We start from the raw sequence: 19,665 nt of genomic DNA on the forward strand, positions 1-19,665 counted from the left end.
CTCACTGCACTGAACGGCTGCCTCATCTGTTTACCAGCCTCTAAATCACATATACCCCACAACACCTTTAAGCTGTGATGTAAGTAGTTATGTTTAACAGAGCAGGGGGAGGACCTGCGGGATCAGGTGAGAGAAATTTTCCTGTCTGGGGATGCTCAAGTGTGCCTCTCAACTGTTTGTGAAATAGCTGAGGCAGTGGCTGGAGTGCCAAGGTCTCCTCCTCTCTCTGCCTCATGCAAACAAACTGCCGCCGCCGTGTCAGGAATGCTGCTGTCTCAAGTCACGAGTTGCATTAAGGCAGCCTATAAAAGGGAAAGCAAAGCACACGCTTACCAGCCACATCCAAAAACTCGGAAAATGTTTCAACTGGCATGAACTCCTCCTGGAAGGTCTTTAGGGCCTTGTCTGCAGCTTCGTGTATTGGCATGTCATTGTGTCGTATGAATTCAGCAAGAGAGTAGGACCAGCCTCCCTCTGTGTTACTGGTAGGCACCTTCTGTAAGGGGGGAAATGGGACCAGTTAGTGCAGATCAGCCCAAAGAAGAACTCCAAACTCTGCTGCCTTCTCCTGTCGCGCTTGGACTCAAGTCCCCTGCCTCTTGTAAATAAGCCACATAAAAGAGTTACCCCACAAATGACTTTTTAATCTTTTCGTACAGATTGCAGAAAAGGTTGCAGGCATTTTCTCACCCTAATTATTTATCCTCTTTGGAAGCTACAAGCTTCTGTTTGGTAGTGGCGATGCCCCCATCTCTTTCCTTACCCAAGTGTTTCCCCAGTGCAGTCCTGAACATCCTTGGTTGGAAAATAAGCACGTACACATACAGGAGGAGTGCTGCAAACTGGAAAAGTTTCTCAGTTCTTCAGACACCAAATTGCTAGAGCGCAATAAGCACAGCCAGCCTCCTGCAGCCTTTCTGTTCACACAGGCAGGCCAAGTTTTAAGTTTACAAGGATCTTGGATAAAGGGGTGTCACTCCCTGCCTTCTAATTCAAATGCATGAAGTTCCTCAGGTTAGAAAGCAGTTACAGCTGAACCTTCATGTTTTTCTTACCTTGAACATGTTGTAGATGAGATCTACAAGGGCCCAGAAGAGAAGGCCAGAGCGGTACGTTGCATATTCCTTCACTGCCTTATCTGCCATTCTAGGAAGATAATGAAATCAATCTTTGAGTTAATCACTTTACTACGCTTTGGTGACCGATTTGATGAATAGCACGAAAGCTGAAACGGCCAAAACGCCTATCGATAATACGCATGGGGAATGGCTCTCGGTAAGCTGTTATGTGGTCTTGGACATGAAACAAACATTGGGCATCCCTGATTCCTGTGGCTGGGAAATTGCTTTACAAGCTGTACCTACTGTAACCAAACCAGGTGAGCCAATAAAAACGTATTTCACAGGAAGAAAACAAGCAAAGAAGCAAAAGGACTGCTAAGACTACATAGGAATTCAACAGCAAAGCTCTTTTTCCAACAAAGATGGAAAAATAATGTACAGTTGTATGCTCCCTGGTTGCAGCATAGCAGATTCCCCAAAAAAATAACTAAATCCAGGTCTTGAACATAGTCTGTAGTAATGACAGAGAACATATTTTTGTTTCTATCTCATGGAATTGTTTCTGAAAGACTCTGAGGGAACTATCTCACCCTGGCCCAAAAAAAGGAGCCTTGACGAAATGGAGGAATTTTTATTTAATACCTGCTTGTAATCAACAAGATTTCTATGGCCATGAAAGGACTTCTGCTTTTGGACTTTCAGCATCCGTCTGCAAAAATGCTATAAAAGGTGTAGAGTTGTCCTGGGATAACAGCTCCCAAAGTTTACAGGATTAATCACCAACAGGTTGAGGCAAGGCTGAACCTCCCTGCCAGCAACTCTAATGGGTTTGGAATTTTCTTGCATGCGTTTCTCAGGTACAGCTGCCTCTGTCACAAGATACTTCCTGCTCGCCACTTGAAAGCTTTGAAAAAAAGCTTTTTTAAATGTATCTAGAACCAGTCCAGCTGCCACCGACAAAAGTCAGCAGGACAAAAGGGTATCAACTGACCACCAGCTGCAATCTGACACAAGTTGGTTTGTGTTTTTTTGCGTGTGATATGAACATCTTGCTGCTCTTATTTTAAGAGGTTATGTCTGTGTGACTGCATGATCTTTCTTTCCCTTAAAGCAGACAGCTTGGTAGGTGGCAGTCTGCTTGGGCAGCTAGGCTTAATTATTTAAAGGAAAACCAATTAGTAAAGGTGACTAAATTTGCACGGGAAGAACAGCAACTTAGAGGGAGGCTAATTCTAGACTCCCACGTACTGCAACAGAGAATTTCTTTTTATGTGACTGGTTTTGATATAATTGGAGTCTGCTCCTTTAATTGAAAACTAAAAGGCCCTTGTGGGTTAAGTCTGGGTAGCTACCTTCTGGAACAGCTACTTCATAAATAGCTGCTGCGTTTTCATTAATGTAAGCTGGTTCAGGCTCATCAGCTATGCATGGATTTCCAGCAGAAAGTTAGATATTAACACTTTGGGAGCCTCATTTCTTTCATGAATATTTTACAAAGGTCTCAGTCAGGAGCACAGGAAAAAAATCAAAGAATATTCTCCCCTCAAACCCCACATGAAAGCTACGCTGCAAAGTGTCTACTGGATTTTTCTATCCAGAATTCTTGGTTCAGCAATAACAAGCAGGTAATTAGCCATTCGACTCATTTCTTTGGCACTTGTAAACTGTATTTACCAAAAAAAAAAAAAAAGGACAAACCCAGAACTCCCATCCACCCTGGTAACCTCGTCTTTGGGATTAAATTCGAAGAGATTCTAAAACACGGAAGCTGCTGTGTGTCTCTCCCTTTGGTCCTGCAGACAAACTGCAATAGCTGTAGCTGCTGGCAGAGACAGAAGATGGGTTAAGTTCTCTGAGGGACAGGGGAGGCAGTGCTGGATAATGAGCCAACAGCTACGGGAGCCTTCTGAGATGGGTTGCAGTAATTATTTACTTTCATCCTTATTCGGGGAGATATACACCTTGGGGTACAAACTGTCAGAAATTAAGAGTCTCACATTTTTGGCGAGATTCTCCCCACTTCTGCCTTATATTTAATAACACAGGAAGGATACTGAGCAGCTGAACAGAACACCTAAGAGGGCATAGGCAGTATTTGTTGCCTTCATTTAACACAGGGGAATGCATAGCATTGCCTGCATCTTCATTAATAAGACTTACACGCCCATTTTAGGAGCAGGAGGTGATCCTCAGCTGCTTTTAGATGCACTGATAGTTGCTATAGCAACTTCCCTCCATCTCTGCCAGCAAAGGTGGCAGTGAGTCCTTGCATCTCTTCAACCTTCAGTCTGCACCACTCCAATGTACTCTGAATAGTGGCATTCCCAGAGAACATCCTTGTATTACTTCTAACACGGAATGCTAATTTTAATCTTTTGTATGCAGACATATTACTCTGACGTTACAGGCACTAGCTTCCTCTCTGCCTCAGCCCACAGGGCCAAGGGATTGGCACTTATCTGCAGAGAACTTCACCATCCATCGCCCTCCTCCTGATTTTCCACAAGAATAAATAAAACGAGACCTTGGAAATAAGAATTGCCGTATTTCTACTTCTGAGAGGTATTATCAGTGGAAGGCTTTGTGCTCTCTTAGTCTGCAGGGATTAAAGAAAGCCCTTGAATAAACCTTGACATAATTCCTGAGAACTATTTCTGAGTATTCTCCCCTGAAATTCCAGAGATCAGAGGGCTAGCTGGAAGTTTCTTGTTGTAGCCATTTCAACGTTTTTGTTACGTATTTGCCTAGAGATAAGTTTGGAAAGAAAAATCATTAACCGAGGATTTTCAAAAACACCAAACATCCACAGCAATCCCACACGGGAGCTTTGCTTCGCCAGGCTCTTCTGCAGGCCACATGAAAGGCTGCACTCCCTTGTTTCTGAGCAAGCAGCCCTCCAAGATAGTATCTCCTGTGCCTGTCACACCCCCTCTCCCAGAGCTCAGGCAGCAGTGGCGGAAATGGGAGAGACAAACACAGAACAGGCTGAGCCTGAACAGCAGAAACTAACACAGAAAACGGTACTATAGCCCCTTTAAGGGCACGGAAGCTCTTCAGATGCCTCTAATAGCATTGATGCATGCTGTGTTTTATGTAACTACAATGTAATTACTTTATCAAACACATAATTAATGTCATCAGAATAAGAATGCCCTTTAAAATGACTTAGAATAATAATGATTTCATTCCTCATTATGACAGCTATTTAAAATCATCTTTTCAGAAACTAGAATTCCCTTTCCTTCTCTGGAAATACTTTCTTTGTCAGGCAGGCACAGCCATTTATTCTCGCACTTCTCAAGTGCATGACAGCTGCTATTGATTTCGTTCTTTTTTTTTTTTATTTCTTGAGAGCAATGGCATTTGATTTCTATTTCTATTTTAGGAAGCTGTTGGACTGATCATAAAGAGAACAGAAACAGCCTTTTCAGTCAGGCAAGCACAGAGCATGCTAACAGCTCTGAAAGAGCACACAAGAGCAGCTCTGCTTACAGCAATTTACTGGAGGTGGGGAAGAATCAGCGTCTTACTCTTCACCTTAACTTTTAGCTACACACCTAGGAAAAGCACTGCTTTCACTGATCAACTGACAGATCTACTCCAAAAATCATCTAAACTGAATGCTCCTCCCATAACTCTGCAAGACTGAGCACAAAACTGCTCAGAAAGTGTTAATATCTGCCGTTCTAAAATACGCTCACTCCTTTCCTCAGCTCCCCATAGCTTCCTGTGTGAGGCTCTGACTACTGTGGCAGTAACATGAGCAAGCTGGCAGCTGCGGAGCAGCAGTGGGTGGTGGCTGACCTGCTGGCTCCCCCTGGTGACACCACTCTCGTGTGGGAGGTAACGAGGAGTCGCTTGAGGATCTCCACTCGCATGGCTTTCCACTTCTCCGGGGGCAAGATGTGCAGCGCCAGCACGGTGTAGTAATGCGGCCCATCCACCTCGTAGGCACTCTCCACCCACTTCTCCTTGGGATGCTCCATGAAGCTCTGGAGGTTTTTCTCCTCCCTCGAGGTCGCTCGAGTTCTGAAACACAAGAACTTTATCAGTTTTCTTGGCTCTTGTATGTTACTTGCAACTTCCCAGGAGCTTTGGGGTACTGCATTTATGCAGCTCTACACAGGAAAAAACACTGCTAGCTTTGCACTGCCAGATTTTTCCCAAATTCATCCACTGATTGAGAGTTTGCTCACAACAAGGCATGCAAGTCTAGCACACTCACTTTTCCATGGAGCTGCCTATTGTACGAGCGAGGCTTGTAGGCCAGCTGGCATTGCCCCACTAGAGGGCAATACTGTTGTAAAGTTATTTTTCCTTTTCTTAGGGAAAAAAGAGTCAGGCCAGCCATTCCATGTGTTCAGGTTGTACCACTGCCTGGCTGATGCTAAGCATGTGAGCGCAGCTCCTGCAGCCAGGCTTGAGGATCAATTTATGGAATTCCATCTACTGCAAAAGCAATCAAGGAGATACAGGCCAATTTCAAAAACAAAGAAAATAACATATTTACTGTAAGCTTTTAAATATCTGTATTTATTTCCTCTCTCCTGCTTCACATTCCTCAGGAGTCAGGACGACCCAGAGCTGACTGTCAACTCTTGCACAGATGTATAGCCGTTTATCACAGCCTATTGCTCTACTTCATCAGGAAGAGTCTGCCAGCCAGGTAGGTCCCTCGATTTTTAAGTTACACGTGCCCTCCGTATCAGGAGGTATAAATCAGTATCACTAACAGATAAAGCTGTGTCTGGGTGCTAGCATTTTGTGAAATTTTCATTTGCTACATTATGCAGCTGGTAGCCAACCAGTAGTTCTTATTTTCTACATTTAGTATCAAACACATCTTTAGAAAAAATAAAAAAAGTGATGTTTGGAAACTACATAATGCATTTTTATACAACAGCCACACAGCGGGTTCTCTGGTGCCACTAAGCAGACTTACAAGATGAAAAGAATAGTTTCATTTATTTGTCTCTCAGGGGACTCAGAAAACAATAGGAGAGGAATCTGGCTATAGATATTAAAAACAATAGCCAAACTGTATTAGAGCCAAAATGTTGATTAGTTCCAGGCGGCAAAGAGAGCTGAGATTTTGTTGCACTCCATTTGGAATGACCTTGGTTTAAGAGGCATGTATTTTAACATTTATACCCTCAATGTAATTAATATTACTTCCCAGTATCTAACTACAAAAATAAAAGGCATTACATTTGTGCATGAGATGCTGTATTATCAGAACCAGCTCATGTATTCAACAGCATTTAGGTGTCTATAATTTGTACACTTAGATACTTACACTTTGTATAAATATTACTGAAACACTTCAGCAGAAGTGTTTGTGTGCTGCTGTCTACTGGTAAAAAGAAATTTAATCTTAAGATTGTCTTGACATTTTGACAAACCCGAATGCTACAAGAGAATTCCAGTACGTTAAAACTGGAACCCAAACCAATCAGGTTATGTTCATGTCAGACAAAAATGATACCAAGGTTATTTTCAGCTGACAACAATTTCTTCTTCATATTGTTTCTTCACTGTTTGCTCCAGAAAAAGTTAAGCTGGCAGTGTTTCTTTAATCTAATAACACTGTTGCTCACCGCATAGGTAATAATTATATCTAGAATGGAAAGAGAAGCTAAGTCCCAATTGCTTTTACTCAGTTGATTCCCTGTTATCCAGCATGCTCACAAGCTGCAATGCTTTACTCTGAATAATGTAAGCCTGTTACAGTCTGCTTAATATGTGCAATTTGCTTCCCTCTGAAACTTGTGTGTGATTTCCCACCTTTCTTACCACATACATGTACAAAGCCCAGACTGCTTCCCTTTATAGCCTTTTCCACAATTAAGATCGGAAGGAAGAGGTTGCTACTAAAAGATACTGACGTGTTGAGGACATAGAGGACTGTGTGGATTATGTACGGAATGAGGTGTATGTTGCTCTCCCTTCCTCCTCCTCCAGTATCTACGCTGAATGATTGCTCCATTGCAAACCGGAGAAATAACAGTTTAATATCATGGACATTGAGCTGGTAGGTGGGTTCCCGCTGCCCTGTGCATTCTTGGAGGTACGTGTTGTGTCTGAAAAACAGCAGCAAGTGTTACTTCATTAAAAACCTTTTACAAACTCTAACAAGTTTCTTCTTGCACACTGCAAATAAGTCAGAACACAGAATCTGATCAGTATCTTATAGCAAAGCTTTAAAGGATAAACAGGATACAAAAATGCACACACTGCTGCCTTTGATTAACCTCCCCAAAGGGAGTCTGACAAAAAAAGAAACCTTACTCTGGCAAAGCTAATTCCATCTGCATATATACACACATCAATATTATTTTCACACATCCAGGGCTTGGAATACAGCTCCTTGGCCAAAACGAATTTGAGATATTACTACTCCTAATTTCTAACATGACTGTACAAGTTCCACACAAGGTGATCAAGAATATGGACAACAGGATGAACAATCTCGTTGTGCTCTAGGTAAGCGGTCAGGTTATTGTAACTCATTAACATCAAGAGGTTTAGAAAGCTACAGAAAGGAATCTGTTGCTGTCAGATACGTTTCTTCTGTAAAACAGGGGTCACTGGGCTGCAAATGAATTAACGCTCCTGAAGATGCACGCGGCATGTATGCAGGAGTGACATGGGGCTCAAGAGGTAATGAATTTATCAGGTTACACATCAATACAAAGCCAAGAAACAGAAAGACACCTTTCTTTTTTAGGAGATGCTCTCTAGCTTGGATCCCTTAATGGTATAACTTGAAATGACTCAGGGTTGCTAAGATTTAGCTGCCATCTTTGCTTTGATAGTTTGAAATTTATGTGCCTCTGTGGTAACCTAATGTCTCACCTAACCCAAATACAAAACAGCTTGAGAAGTACCGACTTCTACTCACCGCGCTAAGCAAGTAGCAAAAGCAGACTCTGGCACATGAGGTCCCCAGACCGGCAGGAGCCCATTACACTTGGTGTTGGCATTTTGTAGGGCTGCACTCTCCCACTCTTCACGACCACGAGCGAGTCTGCATTGAGAAAGCAAGCCATACCCAGGCAAGTTAGAAGTACACAAGCTTTTTTATAGGAAACTATCTAAAGCTTGGCAATTTCATAGCTCCTTGAAACTATGAACTTCAGTTTTAAGTGTCCAGTCTTGACTTCCATTTGTCACATTAAAGTAGGCCACAACAGAAAAGCCCATGGCTGTCTGCAGGCTACATAGCGACCAACTCATAGGCAAACCCCTTCTGAGCTAGAAGGCCAGGTGCCATGCTCACAAGACACCTTGGAAAGTAACTGCCACTATCCTGCTGGTGATCAGAACGTACCGTACAGCCGCGAGGTGACAGTCGTAATGGACAATGTTGAAATGAGAGACTGTGCTGTACCCCTGTTGTTTTCGGGGCTTGTTCTCAAACTCTTCTAGTGCAACGCGTTTGGTGAAAGTATAAATACCTAGGACCTTTGTAGCCTGCAATGACACAATGATTATGTTAGAGATCATTCACATCTGTAACAGTTCACACTTTGTGCCATTCTGACACTGCAAAGTATTTCATCTATCTCAGTCCCTACCTCAAAATTACATTGAGTAATTTTTTCCAGTTTTCAGTGGAACCACACTTCCATGTCCCACCCACTTCTGCAGTTATTGATTCCAAGAACCAAACCTAGGATTTCTTGACCTCCCAGAGCTAATGCACCAAGACTTGAGTAACTGGACACTAGCAAGTTCCCACAGGTTGGTGAGAGGGCTTTGCAAATGTATCACACACTACCTGAAACTTGTATCCTTCCCGGCAGATGCAGCAAGTCAGACCTGGTTCCTCTATAAGTTCTTCCATCTGTTTAAGCAGTGCAGTCTTGGTCACTACCTGACCCTTCTCATTTGTCTGAAAAAGAAAACAACTCAAGCAAGTTAAAAAGACAATAATGAATAGCATCATCCTCACCACTGTAATAGGAATGCCCAACCCATTTCCCAGCCTTCTACTAGCAACTATATTTACTCTCCCAGCAGCACCAGGCAAACTGTACGCTTGAACTCCACAATATTTGTCAGTAAATCATTTTACACAATTCCCTGTGTGTCAGTTTTAGCTGGACAGAAATAAAAGATCAATAGATTAATAGCCTGCTGTCAGCACAAACAGACATTACCGTCATTCCCAGAGTGCCCAGGGCCTTCTGTCTCATTGCCATGGCCATACGCTTCTTCTCTGCACGCGTCTCCTTCCGGGCAGCATCGATTTTCTTATTTACCTCCGGATGTTCCCTCAGTGCCTCCAGAAGATTCTCTGCTAACGTCCCAATCCCTTCATCACTAGACACCTGCTCCAGTTTGTGCAGGTTGGTGATGGAGTCTGTACCTATTAGCACCTAGCAGAGATTGAAACACAGCACCTTCTTCAGAAAAAGGGCACACAACACATTAACTCTTCCCTCTGATTCCCCCCCACCACAACTGAACAGAAGCACTGATTTAGAACAATTTGTGCCAATGACAGCATCTTAATTTCTTCTTTAATGTTTCTACATTGCAGACCTTGGGCCTTAAAACTGCACACAAGACTGGGACAACTTGTCTCTACACCAGCCATTACTAAGATACTGGAGAGACAGCATTCTTAAAATAGCCCTCAGGCCCTGAGAAGCCTATCAATACTGCACAGCTCACAGTCTTAAATTACCTGAAGCTGCTGAGCCTCTCCAAGCGCAACAAAAACAGCGTAGAATCAACTATCGGAGAAACATCTGCTTAGCTACAACCACAAAAAGCAGCGTACCAAGCCAGCCAAGTCCTGCTCGGCTTTCAAGATGGTCCCCTTACCTGCGTAGCAGGGTGCTGCGTGGCAAGTCCTCGGAGCAGGCGCAGGATAAACGGAAGTGCAGGTCGAGATAAGAATTTCTTCCATATGTCTGCATCCAAACTGCACAGAAAACAGGAGGCAGCAGCTGAAGGGCAGTCAGACATTCTGAGAAGGCCCTTGGCCACATAGTTTGCAGAGCATAGGCTGCAGGCAAGACAAGCAACCTTCCCCGTGTCCCTCCTCCATTAATTAATGAAATTCACACTCCCACTTCTATAGTGTGCATGCTGTTAGCCACAGCGTCAACTCATAGCCTTGGGATTTGTTTTGTTTGTGAGCTGGCCATCAATAGCAAAAGCTCTGTTCCGGTGTCATAGGTAAGGAACAGGCAGAAAATACATGCATCGTAATATCCAAGAAACCAGCTTAGATGGGTAACATGTGGGATGGTTACAGGCTTTTTAGCTTATCCCCACAGTAGCACTGTTCCACTGGACCCTTTGCATCACAGCTGTGCCAAGTCTAAATGCTTCTGAATGTGGACTTGCTAACAGCTTTCTCGGAAGACTGTTTCATTTGGCGATGAGATGAGCGAAGGGTGTTCAGGATCACCACACACATTAAGTAGTGACTCTTACTTCTTTGCACTGGGAATGTGCTTTTTCATGTAGTCGAGGGCATTCTGTGTAATCCCCTTCTGAAGGATGAGATCTTTCAGCTGATGGCCGTTGCTGTTGTTTTTTATTCCTGCAGCTATTTTACAGAAGCAGTCTAAGAAAACTTTATCATCTCCACTGTGCTCCTCATCATACCTGAAAGGGGAGGACAAATAGTGACTTGGAGGCTCTCCACAAACCTGTCTGTAATTCTCATTACATTATCATTGAATGCACGTACAGACTCCAGTTCAGACTCAGAAAACCTATTCAGACCCCTGTCACCACAGAATGTACTTTAAAGGCCTACTATCCAAGCAACATGCTCACGCTTTTTTTTCCAAAATGGATTAGAAATGAAATAGGAAATCAAGCTTATGTACCAGGAATCTCTGAAGCTTTGCATTACACTGAAGTAAGCCTCAATGAGAAAAAACACAGACTTATCAATACATCTGATTTCAAACTTTTGGTCAAAATATGACGACATACTTATCAAAGTTGCAGTAGGGCTTAAATCGATCAACCAGGATCTGCATTTTCTCCATTTCCCCAAAGGACAGATAAGGGATGATGCGTAATAGGCCTTGCAAGACACTCAGATTGGAACGGACAAAAGTGCTGTTGATTTGATCGAGCAACATTACCAGCTGGTCTTTGTCACCAGTAAGGAGGAGGTTACCCTGCAATGGAAGAAGAGCATGACTTATATTCAGGAATAAATCTACACCCTTCAAGGAAACCCTCACTCTAGCAGCTGGTAGACGACTCCAGTCTTGGAAGGATTACAGCTGTAGAGCCTGATAAAGAAAAAAGCTATCCTCATTGCCAAATTCCTTCTGGAATGGCTATAAAACTCCTCTAGCTGATACCTGACTTCTTTGGCCTACTATTAAAGCATTTTCCAGTCAAAAAGGTCTAATAATCCCAGCCCAAAGGAGGTCAGATTCCTATAAGCCCATAGTTTCAAAAGACGAGCAAGGAACTCTTTTCATTCTCGGTGTACTCAAGATATAGTTCTTAGTCAATTAGCTGGAAAAACAACCCTGTTTTCAGTAAGTATAAAAACACTCCAAAACAAAGCAGAACAGCGTCTTTTCCTGCCTCTCACTGCCCTGTGGCCCAAAGTATCAGGGGAGAGATTCAAGCAACGCTTACTAACCTCCACCTGGACTATGCAAGCATCATCCAAAATAAGGCTTGCAGTGCTTTTGATTCAGGGCACTCCTCTTGCCCTACCTTCAAGGCCTGCTAAGACACGCCAGCAAGCATAATAAGGGTTAGACTCCCATTTAGCACACCGCTACAGCTCCTGAAGCTCAGCATCACTGTAATAAGGTGCTTGCAAGCCTTGAATCCCAGTCAGCATTTCCATTTGCGCATCGAGCCCCAGGCACTCACCTTGTCCTCACTCAGAGGCTCTGCATTGGATTCATCCAGTATAATCTCCATTATACTAAGCACTTGTTCTGCCACAGCCGCTCCTCCGCTGTCCTTACTTTCCTGCTCAGCCACCAGAGCCTGGAGAAGACAGCAGCAGTTTATTGTAACACACACTTCCACTTACTTCCAGGTAAGGAACGGCTAACACATTATTTGCAGCGCCGGTCCAGCAATATTTAAGATGTCTTGTAGTTGTCCTAAATAAACATGACAGTCAGAGTAAATTCACTGGATTCCATGCAAAACAATTCATGGAAGTCCATGTTGTCCTTACCAAGTTAAGAGTTCCCAGCATGACGTTCAAAGTGTTCATCTCCGGCTTGACCAACTGTTGACGATTTATTTTCACCTTCACACAGTAACTAAACAGTTTTAATAGCACCTACAAAACACAGAGAACGCATTCTTTATGGTACCTTCAAAATGAGTACCAGGATTTCGCTGAAACTAAAAGCACCTGACAACATAGTTTCTAGACTTCTAGAGTAAAATACAAGCCAGACTATTACACCGCTATTAGACAGCTCTGGCTTTCAAGTAAGGCCAAGGAAGAAAACAACAACTCTAGAAGGTAGGATTTAGCCTTACCAAATTCTGCACACTTCAAAGTCTTTGCAAAGAATTATTAACCAAAAGGAATGCGAGGGGGAAAGGAGGAGTTTCTCAGTTTCTAGTAAATTAGTGAATCTGCTCAAACACCTAATCTGCAACACAAGGCAGACAACTAAAAGTAGAAACCTCACTGATGCTTGTGGGATTTTCTATCACATATCTCCTGACCCTAGAGAACAGAAACTGAGACTCACAGTTAAGAGGTGCCGGCCTTGTTTGAAGTCCTTAATTCCAGTCAGCCTGTTGAGCATACACTCTAGGCCTCCACACTGGGCCATGACACCTGCCATCTTGTAAACTTCTTCCTCATCCTCCTCTTCATCTACGGGACAGACAGATCATGAAGAGAGGAAGCTGTCACAGTTTGGCAAGCTCACGGAGCCCATAGGGAATAAAGCAGCAAGGCAAAAATGGAGAGTATAGTAGGGCACGTTTACCAGCAGTTCAAGTTACATCAACTGTCGAATTTGAAAAGAATTATGAGCAGGAACATGAAGGAGAGCCAGGCAGAACAGTCATGTGCCATGCAAGTGTTCAAATTTAAAGTACAGACTTAAAGAATTGTTAAAATCCTTCTCCACTCTAGGTGAAGCAGGTAAATGTAGCAAAAGAAACATCAATCAACTTTAAGCCTGCTGCTGTAAGGATAATAGTGTCATTGCTCTGCAGCAAACTTCAGATTTCAAATCTAATCCCAGCTTTCAGGAGACAAGTGCATTACCAGTAGTGGAGTCGAGAGACTCAATGAATTCCTCAGTTGCATCTCCTAGTAAACCTCGCATGCGGTAAATGATCCTCATTGGTTCCCCCTGCAAGAAAGGAGAGCATTATATTAACTATGCTTCTGTGGACGCACATTTACAAGTCCTTTACAGCAGCAGACACTTGACCACAATGTTTGGACTGCAGATGATAACATGGAGAAAACTTTCACTCCCTCATCATTCTTGCCTCACTGAGATGAATTAAAAACAAACAAAAAAACAGTCAGGCCATCATCTGCAAAAACCTCAATAAATCATCTATGGGTCTGTCCAGCTTTTCCTGGCATTGCCAGGTAGATGGACAGTCTGGTAACAATCAGACTCTTCCTCCATATATCTCCTCCAACAGTTATCTCCTCCTTTAGCACCAGTGAAAGATGTAGCCAAGCAAATCGTGTATTCAGCTCTAGAGAAACTGCTTTTCACAGCAACTTTTTCCTCCAAAGGTATTCCACAACATACCTGGAAAATACAGGGGGCGGGCACAGCCCAGTACATGAAGCAAGAGAGGCTAATTGGATGACTGCTTTCAAACAGATTAAATCTGCAGTGATGGAAAATAGAAGAGGAGGAGTAAAAGCCAATTTAATGAGCTTTCAGTAAGACAGTATATTAACCACAATGATACAGCCAAACCCGCCAAAGGGCCAGCTGTGCTTTCACCCTGGGAAAGTGCTAATTTTCCAGATGCATTTCAAGCTGGAAATATGGACTGCGTATCACTGAACTTTCCATTTTAATCCATAGGTCTGAATAAAAAGCAGAAAAGAAAAATCCCAGATTTGGGAGCAGGAGACCTTGCGAGAGAAAACCTGTCAGAGAGCACGCTAAGCCTAATATGGAATAAGCAGTGCTTAATGTCACAGCAAATACATAAGCACAGGGAAAGCCCCAGGGGGAAGATCTGCTCAAAGGCCATGCTAGAGACCCGCAATTAACACCACAGGGGCCCTGGTAAAGTGGCAGATGAACAAAAAAAAGCCAGTGAGAGACAAGGGAAACAAAAAGGGGCCTGAGGTTGCTTTCTTGTTAGCCTGTCTATTTCCTAGGGAACGTGTGCTGCCACTCCAGAAGTGCTTTGCAGAGGTGCTCACAAAGGAAGACAGATGAAAGCTGCACAGTGACAGTAATGCTGAGCAAACTGCCTTTCCCCGCCAGCACTGCATCTCGGGAGAGCAGCATGTCGGGTACCGCTCGGTGTCTCGTAGGCATTACAGCTCCCTGCTCGGAGCGGGCACGTGGGCTGGGGCAGCATGTGCCACGCTTCTGTTTCCCCTGGGGACTCAATCAGGGTTCAAATAAGACTTTACAGTTTGAGACCTGCATCTCATTTCCTTATTCAAGCTGATACCTTACCAAAAAGTTACCACTCCTAGCTTTGGGCTTGATTTTGCAGCACAGAAGTGATTTATTTTTTTTTTTACTTAAATGAAGTTTGATCAGAACCATTCTCCACATCATAACAATTTACTGAAAACAGGCAGTTTATCTGAATTCTTCCCCACAAGCACAGCAAACTCAAACAGTTCACTTTCAGCCATTGAGAACTACTGAGGTTTCAGTCAAAGGTGACGGCAATCCAAGAGTAATTGAGGAATGAATAAGAACGTTGGACAAACCTGCCTTTTTTATGATCTCACGTACTACTAGCAGTGCCTCTAAAGAACGTATTCTTAACAGGCAAGAATTACTGTGGTGGACTCCTCTTCAGCAGGAGTTTATTTTGGTGACCACAAGACAAGGAAGGAAAGAGCTTGTTCTGGACCACGCACATCTCAGGAACAAGCCTACTGTGACATGGTGGACTAGTCCCTTAAGATTTGTGCAACCCTTTCTTTTATCTGAAAAACAGGCAATATCCACTACTAAGAGCAAACTGGGAGGAGGGAATCTGTCAGTTTTTTGAAGATCCCTGCATGAAAAGCACAAGAGCAGAAGTGCAAAGCAACATGGAGATATGTTAGATGCTCTCTTTGCATAAGTAATTTGGGTTCATCTCGGAAGTGCAGACAGATGGAGCGATCCGGTGTTTCAGTCTGCACACATGCAGTAAACTGCCAGGCGTATATGGAGCATGAAATGTGCTTTGAAAGGCAGTGACACAAAGTTCAGTCCTTTACCTAACAAAAAGTAAAAAACTTACTCAAGAAGGAAGGTCAGATATCTGGTATACTACACAGGCAAGTTCAATACACTCACCTGGGTCAGCATTATGTGCTTTTAAATCACTTAACACTGCAGAATTGAGTAACAGTCTATCCTAAGAGAGCACAAAAAGGTGCTGAGCAATTATATGAAGAAATTATACATCAAGAAATAAATCCTGACTCCTGTGAATACATATATTTTAATATGACAGGTGCTTTGTGCTGTTTAACATATATAAAGATAATAGATACCTCATTAGTAGGACACCACACCTTCTTGTAGACCTCAGCCACAGGCAGATCCAAACTGATGATCTTATTGTTCACTAGAAGCTGAAAGTGAAGAAATAAGAAGTGCAGAACAAGCTCACGTTGCATCGCTGTGTTAGCAATCATCGACTGCCTAGAAATGGAGTTCCCACACATCTGTGCAAGAAATCACACTCGTGCAGTCTCACCTCCATTCCACTGTCATCCTCCAGCAGAGCTACCAGGTCACAGTCCTGACAGATTTTGTTCTTGATGTCCCTCATGAGTGGCCCAATGCCAGGCTCATTACTGCTATAGGGATTTCCTGGCATTCTGCCCTGCAAGAAGTCTTCCTGCTGGGGATCTTTCTCCAGCGTTACAAAGAACTCAGTCACTTCATTCTCTTCCTGAAGAACAGCAGAAGAGGCAGAGTAAATAAATTTTTCCCCTAGCCAAATTCCTGCGCTGTCGTGTTAGCAGTGACAAGATGTCCCTGAACCTTAAGTACTTTCATCACTAGTGCATCCTGTTTTACGTTGCCACACATAGAACTTTACAGAACATCTAATATCACTTAATGAGCAAATTCCTTAACATGAAGAAATGCTACCGGATCTAATTTCTTTGCGCAGAGCATGCCACAGCAGGAAACCTCAATATTAACCCCAAAATGGGACAGTGTATTACTACAGTTCTCTATTGGCTCTTATGAAATCAATATTGCAGACTATTATTTTTTGACAATATACAAGCAAGTCTGATTTTATAGGTTATGCTGCAGCTATCTGTATACTTACAGGATAGATAATACTGCACAGTCTCTCAAAGATGAAAACTGGCGTCCTGTAGTCATCAAGGCTGTAACGTTTTGCAGTCTCTATACACACAGCCATAAATGCTTTGGTTTCAGATTCTGTGCCTGCCAAGGAACAGGAGTATTAAAAGAGACACAAGAGTCAGTTTGATGAATTCCATTTTTAAATCAACATACACAATAAATGCATATGCAATAATCACAATACTCTACTGTCTTCTTTTACATTCCCAAAAGATTAAAAGCTATTTATTGGTATGTTTAGTAGGAAACAACCCTCTTTACATGCTTGGGCTGCAGGAAAACAATCCCATAAATAAGAGGAGGCTTAAATTCTTGGAAGGTAGGAGACAACTCCAGGAATGTTATTTACCATTTCTGTGCCAAAAGGAAATATTATAAGGTCCAAGCCATAAAAAATCCACCTCACTACAGTAGCCTTTCAGTGAGAAGTTCTTTATGTGGCTGTAGCTATTTGCTTTTTCATCTTGGTTGACCCAGAGTTTGGATTTATGGAACCAACGTGGCTTTACCTGTTGTCATATCTTCCAGCATCTCCAGCAGCATGTCCTGAGTTTCATCGATCAGTTTTGTTCTCTGTACCACTAGCTTCCTCAAACACAGGTAACCATTTAGGACTGTACCCACCAGGCGGCTTTTGAAGTGTCGTTTGATGGATTCCACCTCCACAAAGGAAGAGAGAAGACCTATAAAGCAATGAGATATTCAAGGAAGTAGGGGAGAGTGTTTGATTTGTTAGCTCTAAATTTCACATGGCCAGCAAATAGGGCACAACAGCACAAAAGCAGCACAATGAAATGGCTTGTTTTGACTCCGATTGTCAGTCTGTGGTTTAAAGCTCATATCTACGAACTGAACGGTTGGAGGAAAAACCCTGGCCTGCAAGCACTGCTTATAAATACCATATAGGAACATGGTGAGGGAATGAGGAAAAGCTAAAATGAACTATGTAAGTGCTTGATATAAAAGTCTGTACTTTTTGACATTTTTCTGTCCTAAGATACTTCAAAAGCAACTGACTGCTCCCCTTCAAATATTTAAGCTAGCTCTGATGATGTGACTCATCAGTTTCATCACCATATTCGTTGATCCTATAACAAAGTAAAGAATCAACAGACAATTGGATTCTTTGCCATAACATTTATCAACATGCTTTTTCTGGCAAGAATCCAGGCCTTATGAATTAGTCCACCGATTTTTGAAGAATGTGGAAGAGAATATGAAAAAGAGCAACCCAGTTAATTTGAAATGGGAGTACATCATATAAGTTTTTGGGAAAAAAGCATGCCCCAGAAGATTAAAAAAAAGCTACCATACAGTGAGAAACAACCAGCAGTATCACCAGGAATTATACTGTTCAGTAATATCATCAATAAATGGAGAAGAAAAGTGATATGCAAAGTTTGCTTATGATACATTACCACATTTGAAATAGGTAAGTGAATACTAAAACTGACCACAAAAGCTATGGAAAAATCTATTTAGGGACTGAATGTTAAACGGATAGCAAAAATCCAATGCTAACAATTGCAAAACATTGAATCACTTCTCTGAAATTCTGCTACATGCTGTTATAGAAGAACAATCACCCCCATCTCTAATCCTACTACGTGACTTGCACTGATGCCACCAAATACCTGTGAGACTCTTCAATGCATATCCTTGCTGCAAATCAGTGCTGAGTGTTGCTTCCTCCAAGGCAAGCAAGCGAGCTATTTCCTGAAAATAATTAACAAGCCTATTAGGACAACAAACTGAAAAGCCAATAATAACTAGCTGGTGAGCATTTAACACGCTGCAACCTAACACACTGACCCGCAGGGTGCAAAGGAGCATAGCAAAGAAAGAGCCAGCCACAGAGAAACCAGGACTGCAGTGCAGCAGTGAGGAGAAAAGGGAGAAGAGAGAAAAACTGACCCAAACATCCTCCTTTTATCTTATCTCTACAACTACCTCGTGGCTGTTATCACTGCTTTGCTCTAGTGGCCCTCCATGATGGACTTAAGGCCACCATTAACGTTGGAAGGTGTCTCCCTCTTTGGAGGGCAGCTGGGATCAGCACCCAACAGCTTCTTGTCACCAGTAAACCGTTGAGACCTACCTTTGAAGACTGCAGCTTAAATGCATTTCTTCTCCAACAGGCCATAATTCAAACTCAAGGAATGGTAGCACACCTAATCCTCCCTTGTCATTAAGGGCGTTCTGAGTCCAGTCTGGCACCTAAGACAGCTTCCCGTTTGAACCTGGTGCCAAGTCAGTGCAGCAATATTTATACCCCTTAGCACAGCTGCCCACTGAGCAGTTAATTAACGTGTGCAAGTCAGCGTGGAAGTCAGTTTACACAGAGGCCCGCTACTCCTGGACTAAAACCACTGTAGCTGTTTCTGTTCAGAGATGACAGAACAAGAAGTATGAACTTCACAAACCTGGCAAGGGTCAGCAACTGAACAAAGAGATGGAGATTTCAAAGCACAGAAGACAAATCAACCGGCAGGTCAGGGACAAGTTTTCTGCTGTTACTTAGTTCCTTCATACAAGTCCGTACCTTAGTGATGAGGCTGCCAATATACGGCAGAACTCCTCTGGCTGCCAGGTAGACCTTCCAGTGGGCGGGTTTGATGAGTTTCTGATACAATGCCAGGTACTCGGCAGCACATTCACCAGCAATGCTCAGCTCATCCAGGTAGCTAGTAAAGAGAAACACAAACTGACAACCACTTCACAAGCTGCATTCACAGCTTAACGACACTGCAGAAGAAAAGATGGAAAAAGGCTCCAGAAATCTACCCTCATTCTTTGTCCTTCCTAGCTAACAACATTACCATTATCCATTAGTTACTGCTAAAGTGATCTTTGTCCCAGCAAGGAGGTGACCAACTGTGCTAATAGCATCAGTTGCACTAGGTTATGTCACAGTACTTAGAAGAGAGCTCTCCCTATTATTTTGTTGTCTAAGAGGCAGAGAAAATGTTGTCCACACAACTGAACACCCTCTGCTTGCCTCTGGAAAATACACACTGCCAGGCAGAAAAAAAAAGTCTTATTTAAACAGTATCATCCCAGTTAATTAAGTTTAAGAATCCAGC

General features: G+C 42.9%; 1 protein-coding gene across 6 annotated transcripts in view; it reads right to left on the minus strand.

Annotated features, from left to right (window-relative positions):
- UBR4 (ubiquitin protein ligase E3 component n-recognin 4) overlaps window positions 1-19,665 on the minus strand; it is a 77,981-nt gene that overhangs the window by 789 nt on the left and 57,527 nt on the right. For all 6 annotated transcript variants that reach the window (XM_080564237.1, XM_080564236.1, XM_080564235.1 and 3 more), the window contains 21 exons: window positions 19,125-19,266; window positions 18,217-18,298; window positions 17,092-17,265; window positions 16,542-16,663; window positions 15,954-16,151; window positions 15,748-15,828; window positions 13,306-13,393; window positions 12,779-12,906; window positions 12,247-12,354; window positions 11,931-12,050; window positions 11,022-11,212; window positions 10,512-10,685; window positions 9,894-9,993; window positions 9,224-9,442; window positions 8,842-8,955; window positions 8,392-8,534; window positions 7,963-8,088; window positions 6,947-7,141; window positions 4,866-5,090; window positions 1,056-1,146; window positions 334-496 (listed from right to left, as the gene is read on the minus strand). In XM_080564237.1, coding sequence (XP_080420363.1) covers window positions 334-496; window positions 1,056-1,146; window positions 4,866-5,090; window positions 6,947-7,141; window positions 7,963-8,088; window positions 8,392-8,534; window positions 8,842-8,955; window positions 9,224-9,442; window positions 9,894-9,993; window positions 10,512-10,685; window positions 11,022-11,212; window positions 11,931-12,050; window positions 12,247-12,354; window positions 12,779-12,906; window positions 13,306-13,393; window positions 15,748-15,828; window positions 15,954-16,151; window positions 16,542-16,663; window positions 17,092-17,265; window positions 18,217-18,298; window positions 19,125-19,266 — 2,984 coding nt within the window. The remainder of the gene's footprint in view (window positions 1-333; window positions 497-1,055; window positions 1,147-4,865; window positions 5,091-6,946; window positions 7,142-7,962; window positions 8,089-8,391; window positions 8,535-8,841; window positions 8,956-9,223; window positions 9,443-9,893; window positions 9,994-10,511; window positions 10,686-11,021; window positions 11,213-11,930; window positions 12,051-12,246; window positions 12,355-12,778; window positions 12,907-13,305; window positions 13,394-15,747; window positions 15,829-15,953; window positions 16,152-16,541; window positions 16,664-17,091; window positions 17,266-18,216; window positions 18,299-19,124; window positions 19,267-19,665) is intronic.

This window comes from Anser brachyrhynchus (assembly GCF_964034855.1).
Source record: "Anser brachyrhynchus genome assembly, chromosome: 21".
NCBI classification, from domain to species: Eukaryota; Metazoa; Chordata; class Aves; order Anseriformes; family Anatidae; genus Anser; species Anser brachyrhynchus.